We start from the raw sequence: 8,103 nt of genomic DNA on the forward strand, positions 1-8,103 counted from the left end.
AAAAAATATTGTCATAATACCACTGCTACTTATTTAAATCTATTTCTGTAATATATATGTCTAATATATATTTGTGTAATATATATGTATGTTTCGAACAGTCATCTAAAAACTGACGCTATGTTCACACTGAGTTGGTTATCTCCCATCCCCCCCCCCCCCCCCCACACACACACCTCACAAACACAATTGTGTAGAGCGACATTAATGTCACAACTAGGTATACACTGGGTTGGATAATTGACCTAAAGTGACCGGACAGTGGTGAATGAAGTTGAACCCCCCCCCCCCCCCCCCCAACCCACCCCGAACTGATCTCTTAAGTACATGTAGAAAAACGCGTAATAATGTACCAAAGTACCATGCCGCCAGAAAATTAGCTTTTCAAACGTAAAACTCTGTGTGATCAATACAGTGATCTAACCCATACCTATCACTATGTTAAAAAATGATCTTTAAAGAACACAAAGAAGCAGTAGTTAATTAAAAATATATGATCTGAACTAAAACACCGATATTAAGTTAAATGTAGGCTGTTATTCAATAGGTTTCTATTATATATCGAAAAGCGTGTTTTTACACCAAATCTGATTTTAAAAACTTTCATTACGCTGTAATACTTTAGCATTTATGATGACGATTTATTAAATTCTGATTATAGACAAAAACATGTTGTAAACACGAATAGTGTTAAACAATTTCATTTCATTCTAAAGTAATTATTTATTTGTTTTGACATTTATAATTAAATGTGTAGATATGTACATATTTATACTAAGAGAGTGATTATTTCCCCTATTTCACTTGTCTTAAATAATTTCCTAGGAATTATTATGTAAGAAATTTTTTTACAAGAATTACCAAACAGATTGTGTTACGTTCATTGTTTTTGGTTGTAGTGTATATATATATTTTTTTTGTTTAGATTGATACAATTTTTGTTTTGTCGGCCTACATTGTGTTTTTTTCTTATTTCTTCAGAGTGCTACTTTTATATTACATCATAGCGAAGTAAAGACACACAGCTAATAATGCTAGTAATGACATACAGCTAGTAATTATATATGTGTAACACGATAACTTGAGTACCGTTACAGCTAAAATGATGAAATTTCATATATACGTATTTTATCAAAATCGTAGATCCGTATCATTTTTTGAGCGATTTCCGATAACCGGAAGTGTAGCTTTTTCTACTTTGAATTTTTCAAAAACCTATAACTTAAGTACTATTTAGGATAGATAAATGAAATTTCACATGTAAGTAAAAGATCTAATTTTCTACCTTCTCTCAAATTTTGAGTAAATTCCGTTCACCGTAAGTACTAATTTACGCTATTTTCTATTTCTCACAAAACGCATGTAAATTTATAAAGTACTAATAATATTGCGTACTATTATGCACATTTTGTTTTGGCGTTCGCTTGGTGTGCAATTCTTTTTTTGTATGAGATTCTATTCTATTTTTAAAAGTTTAAGTAATTTAAAATCATGCCTATATTTCAAGTTATATAAAAATATTCGAGAAAGTTTTGGGGAGATCACTCCCGGTTTATTTAATTACTAATGGTAATTGATCGATATTGAGGCTCGTAATCTCACTCTCTGATTAGATCTTGTAAGAAAAGATGAAGATTGCGTGATTCTCAAAGTGATGAAAATCTACAGGATTTTCTCTTTAACACGTTAAACAACATTATTTGACGGTTTATTAATGCCATATTGACTGAAACAACGTATTAGCTAATGGGTATTTTTAGATGTGTGACCTCAATTACTGATTGGAGCATAAGTAGATTCAGATTGCGTCATTTGCATAGGGGCACGAAACAGAAGGTTTTTTTGTAAGTTATTCTTTAGAAGTGTGACGTTGCTTTCCAAAAGAGCGTTATTTAGTTATTTTTTAGATTTGAGTAGCCCTACAAAATTACTTTTTTTTCCTAATTATTTTTCGAGCTGTAGTCTTTGTTTTTGTTACTAATTTTTTTAGACAAAAGGAAACAACCAAGTTAATATTTTTGTTAAATGTAATCTAAGCCTAGTTAATTCCTCTGTATATTCAAAATTCAATCATGTTCCTTATTTTTATTCTGGGGCCTTTTTTGGCCATTGGGGAACGAGATTTAATTTTTTTTCCCGCACAAACCTTTCTATGAACATTTTCAACAAAGCCCAAAGTTTAACGGCGTAGAGAGGAAAGGTATAGTAATGCACAAAGGACATAGCCATCCACACCTACACACTCTCACACACACACTCTCTTTCACACACACATACACACACACACACACACTCTCTCTCTCTCTCTCTCTCTCCGTATCTCACACACACACACTTTCAATTTTTAAAAACTATTAAAAATAATATTCATTGTTTTGTTCGTTTTTTTTTTAAATAAACATATATCCAATGTGAAATGTGCTACATAAATGTTTTTAAGGATATGTTTAATTTCAAATGCTTTTATGTAAATTATGATGTCATGGAAGGCGTAGTCTCACCAAATTTTTGATTATCCCTACGCATGAATGAGCATTTCAAACCTTATAACCAATCATATACCATAAAAGAGGGATGGCGGGACCTGAAAAAAACCCACGAAAATAGCTCTGATGGTTACCTGCCTCGAGTTCGAGAAAGAATATAGGTAATTAGAAGGCAACTGGAGTTCACCCAGCACTAATGGGTACCTGCCTCACGCTACCGAAAGTTTGCAGGTTATTATAAAGCAACTGGAGTTCACCCAGCTCTAATGGGTACCTGCCTCACGCTAGCGAAAGTTTGCAGGTTATTACAAAGCAACTGGAGTGCGCTCAGCTTCACGATTTACAATTAACTCTCCTTCACCTGGCTAATGGATTGCTAGGTCTAAAGAGGATTCTTTACTTTATATGAATAATAATACCCCCCCCCCCTGCCGAAGAGATGCTTGAAAGAAACACTGCTGTAAATCACAAAAATGTGGATGTTTAACAAAATGTGATTGTATCCCTATACAGCTCTGTAAGCTACTAAAAATGTGTATGTTTAACAAAATGTGGTTATATCCTCCTACAGCTCTGCTACTGTTGGCGCGTTGTAGTTGGTCGCATGCATCATGTAAAGTTTATTTCATGACCTTAACCAGCTCCATGCACAAATATTAATAATTGTTTTATTTTATGTTCAAAACTCATAAAAATATTGTTCTGCAACACTCGGTAATGAACGATTTAATAATAAACATAAACACTCGGTATTCTATTAGAATATTTAGTTACGCCATATTTCAGTGTATATATATATATATATATATATATATATATATATATATATATATATATATATATATATATATATATATATATATATATATATATAGGAGCCGGACGTTTTCCCGAAAGACACTTGCCCAAATGCCGTTTGCCCGAAGGCCGATTTCCCGAATGGACACTTGCCCGAATGCGACAAATGCCCGAATGCACACTTGCCCGAATGCGACAAACGCTCGAATGGACACTTGCCCGAATGCGACAAATGCCCGAATGCCACTTGCATATATATACATATATATATATATATATATATATATATATATATATATATATATATATATATATATATATATATATATATATATATATAATTTCAAGAATACAGAAATCCTAAAGACTGATACTTAATTGTAATTCTGAAACAAGTCAACTGATTTTATCTACTTTTTATCTAAGAAATATTCTCTTAGTAGTTTAAAAAAAATTAAAAGCAAACTTACAATTTTCAATTACAAAATAATTGTCCAAACAAAATATAATACAAAGTATAGAAGCCATCTAACAAATAAAAATCTAGTCTTGCATGAAACTGATAACAAATTATTAGCCAGGTTTAAACAAACTTTCAAAAGGCATGCAAGGCGAAAATGGTGTAAATAGTATTCAATAATTAAAGTCATATACTTTGATTACTGATTTTATTATTCTAGCAGAGCTAGATAAAATTCTTAAATATTTTATTTTTTTGCGAAACATGTGTATGTTTTTATTTGAATAAATATTATTTCATATTTAAAGCTATATATATATATATATATAATCCTAAGCAAATATTATAATATTGAAATAAAAATGTTAGTGGCTCTTTAAAAATTGGCATATTTGGTAAATTGTAACTTTTGGCTCTTCCGTCCCAAAAGGTTGCCGACCCCTGAACTAGACATTTATAGCAAGCAGTTCGCCATCAAAGTTAGCTAGGGACAAAAACCCATCTAGAAAGTAAAATTACGAAAAGAAACCGGAGTGCATCCCTTTAGGTGGCTGGTATCCTTTAGACAGCTTTTGTAACCAAAGTTGCTACCAAACGTATTGGTTATGGGAGCTTTACGTATGTCCGAAAGACCTTTGCCTGAAAGCTGCTTTCCCGAATTGTCGTAAGCCCGAATGAAAAATATACATTAGTTACATTAACAAATACATTTTCCAAGCTTAGATGGGCGCATTCAGGCTTTTTGCTTTTATAAATTATTATACCCACGTAATAAAATAAACAACACTTACACACACACATGCACATGCACATACACACACAAACTCAAACAGACATAGGACACAGGTAACATCGCTCACAAAAGCATGAAAAAAAAAACAGAGCCACAGCCCCACAGGGGCCGCAACTCAATGAATTAAAACTTCATATTTTTATCCCCCTTGGCTGGTAACCATATGTGTTACAAAAAGATACATTTTCCAAGCTTAGATTGGCGCATACAGGCTTTTTGCTTTTATAAATTATTATACCCACGTAATAAAATAAACACTTACACACACACATGCACATACACACACAAACTCTTTACAAAAAATATAGTCTGTGATATAATACACAAACTGGTGATGTTTCAATGCGCTTGCTGTCTTCTTTAGTACTTAGTCGAGCATTGTTTAATGTTGTTTCTGTGTTTTAAATTTTCCCTCCTAAACTTTCGGTTTTTATTTTGTTTCATGTTATTACCAGTTAATGGTTGAATAAAGCTGAGCTGTTTACCCAAAACATAATATTTCTTTAGGGCTAGTGTGATAAAAGTAAATTTCCCTCTGGAACTTGACGGTCCATTGGGGCAAGTGAAATAGAGTTCACCTGATTCTGTGACTAGGCTTATGAAAGGATAGTGTAGTCACTATGCCCAACCGCCTTTACTTCCCGGAAGTGGAGTTTACTTTACCGGTGTGAGATCAGTACGAATCATTGCTGGGTGGACCTACGGGACGTTCCACTAACCTGAACCCGGATTCGAACTCTATCCTTTCAGGTTAGCAATCTAGCGCTGTACTGCTAGGCCACATCGTCCCTGCTAGTGTGATACGTTTGTATATTTGTCCCGCGAAAAATATTTCTAATTCATAATTTTTCAAAGTAAAATCATGAAATAATAGGACTATTTCTAGTTGAATAATGTTTTTTTTTTATTAATTTATTTATGAAAAATAATATAATAACTAAAACGGGTTTACAATAGTAGGTTCTTTATTTCCTTTTTTTTTAAATACAAATTATTTTTAGTTCAAAATAAATAACAAACAATTAATTAGATTGTCGAGCTGAAAAAAAAACGAATAGGAAAAAACAATAAGAAAATTAATGTAAAAGAGAAGGATTTCTTATGAACGTGGCGAAATATGTTATCTTGTATATGGAGGAAATTCCATCAATCAGGTCATTTGGCTGAAGTTTCCTAGGACGTTCTCCAGCGAAATTAAACTGAGCTCTAACCTAGAAAGAGATATTGATCATATTTGTATCGATCTAATAGCATTAACATCCATGTGATGGATGTGATGAATGTGACGGATGTTATGGATGTGATGGATGTTATGCAAGTCATGGATATGATGGCTGTCATGGATGTCATGGATGTTATGGATGTGATGGATGTTATGGAAGGCATAGATTTCATGGATGTGATGGATGTCAAGGATGTCATGGATGCCATGATCGTGATGGAAATGATGGATGTGATTAACGTATTTGTAGATCTACTACATTGAAGCAAGACACTTGTCTAATTATTATTGATTACAGTAGTTTATAATTGAATCGATGAGATCAAAGATCGAACTTACGTGTGCAGGTGTCGAAGATGCTACCCTTATGGACACAAACTTGGAGCCTCTCATTGAACGTGGTCAAGGCTGGACATGACATACGGATAGGGTTGCCGTGGTCACAGTTGAAGTAAGTCTGGCAGTCGTCGGGGCTCCCGTACAGGAAATGGTAGGGGTTGGGGTTGGCTTGGGTTGGCTGGGGACATCTGTTGGAGGATGGGACGGGCACGCTTGGGCCTAAAGAAAACAAACATAAAATATAGGCTGAGGAAAATAGTAAAATAAACATGGTTACAATTAAAATAAGCAACAAACGATATGTTTCATTTTTCTCTATGTTTGTCCACTTCTAAAAAAACACATATAAGTGTAAGCTTTCTAAATTTTCATTGATTAGTTTAAAATAGCTTAAGTGAAACTTGATAGACTGGATTCACTATCTCTTTTTAAAATTGCGCTACAACACACTAGGGTAGCTAGCGAAGTTCATTGATCCAATTTTTAATGTACAAAACAAGAAGTATCTTACTTTGTTTTGTAATTTTTATTAATTCAGGTTTAACCCAAAAAAAAGTAAATGCTTCATTTTGGGCTAACGATTAGGGCTAAGGATATGTTGAATGTGAAGGTTAGATTACATCTGATACCAACGCAGAATATCAAAATTTAAAAATTCAACTATAATTCAGTGTGATTGATGTGGTTAAAGTACGCACTCGTGCACGTGTCGAATTCACTGTTCCTGTTGACACACGTCTGGTGGAGCTCATTGAAGGTGGTCGTGGCTGGACATGACATACGGATAGGGTTGCCATAGTTACACATGAAAAACGTCTGGCAGTCGTCGGGGCTGCCGTACAGGAAGGCTGCGGGGGTGGGGTTGGTTGCGGTTGGCTGGGGACATCTGTTGGAGGATGGGACGGACAGTGCCAGACCGATGGTCAAGGCGAGGATCAGAATCTGTGGTGTCATCTAGAACAGACAGATAAAAAACGTGATATTATGCTCTACAGATTAATATGTGGTGCTATACTATACAATACTAAATTATGATTTAGAACCCTTTCCTGTTCATCGAAATGTTCTTAAAACAAATGACAACCCATTAAATCTGACAACACTTAACATGTTGTTATTTGAGCAACACAAAACAAAAATACAAGCCACTCGTCCGAACTAATGCTGGGTACCCATCGTAACTGCGACTTATGGAAGTAGGTTGTTTCATAAAGGTTTTCGAAAAGAAATGTTACACTAAAATCTGAATACACACTAACACACCCACACAGACAGACACACACACACATACACACATACACACAGACACACACACACACACACATATATATATATATATATATATATATATATATATATATATATATATATATATATATATGATTAAATACATCTGCCACACAGATCCAGGTCTTTGTAACTTACTTTTAAAATGCTTGTTCTGAATTTACTTCTGAACGTTGATCTACCTGTGATCTACCTGTGATCTACCTGTGATCTACCTGTGTGTTGATGTGAAGTTCTCAGGCAGCATCTACCCTATTTATACAAATGTCGCATCTAAGTTACAGTAGGACGTTGAGTGGGAATCAGGAAGTCACGTGTTGAATATCAAGCCACACCTGGAACAATCACCCATGCGAGACAATCTCCCCCCTCCCATCAATTACGTCATCATCAAAAAATCTTTTGTGTATTTTAATCCGGTTTTTTGTGTGATGTAAGACTTTACGCCCTCGGATTTCAGGAAGAAAACCATAACCTACAAATAGGACTTTTGCTCAACAAATGCATAAAAAATATTTTTAGTTGGTTTGAACTTCCTGGTCATGAATTCCTTGTATAAAGTAAAGATTTCTTTATAGGCCTAGCGATCTATTGTGCAGATGAAGTAGAGTTCATATCTTTCTTGACCTCCGCATATGAAGAGGTGGTGTGGTCAGCTCTATGCCAACGTCAGTTAGTTACCCATTAGAGCTGAGTGATTTTAGGGACGTCATACAGT

The 8,103-nt window shown here is 34.3% G+C and overlaps 1 protein-coding gene across 2 annotated transcripts; it reads right to left on the minus strand.

Annotated features, from left to right (window-relative positions):
- Positions 1 to 5,514: 5,514 nt before the first annotated feature.
- Positions 5,515 to 7,625, minus strand: LOC131938952 (peritrophin-1-like). Of its 2 annotated transcripts, XM_059297199.1 has the most exons (4): positions 7,524 to 7,625; positions 6,797 to 7,052; positions 6,099 to 6,317; positions 5,515 to 5,748 (listed from the first exon to the last, which is right to left on the minus strand). In XM_059297199.1, the coding sequence occupies exons 2-4, from the start codon at positions 7,050 to 7,052 to the stop codon at positions 5,744 to 5,746; spliced, it is 480 nt and encodes a 159-aa protein (XP_059153182.1). In that variant the 5' UTR covers positions 7,524 to 7,625; the 3' UTR covers positions 5,515 to 5,743. The 2 variants fall into 2 exon arrangements, 1 of the variants encoding a protein (XP_059153182.1); XR_009386377.1 differs by lacking the exon at positions 6,099 to 6,317 and having other exon boundaries at positions 5,733 to 5,748.
- Positions 7,626 to 8,103: the final 478 nt, after the last annotated feature.

Source organism: Physella acuta, unplaced genomic scaffold, assembly GCF_028476545.2.
Source record: "Physella acuta isolate Inbredline_101_S28 unplaced genomic scaffold, ASM2847654v3 ptg000260l, whole genome shotgun sequence".
In the NCBI taxonomy this organism is placed as follows: Eukaryota; Metazoa; Mollusca; class Gastropoda; family Physidae; genus Physella; species Physella acuta.

Bases quoted from the DNA above. Each gene is read 5' to 3' on its own strand.
- LOC131938952 (XM_059297199.1), bottom strand. From the start codon at position 7,052: ATGACACCACAGATTCTGATCCTCGCCTTGACCATCGGTCTGGCACTG. The intron at 6,318-6,796 runs GTGCGTACTTTA...TGTTTTCTTTAG, and splicing joins TGAATTCGACACGTGCACGA to GCCCAAGCGTGCCCGTCCCA.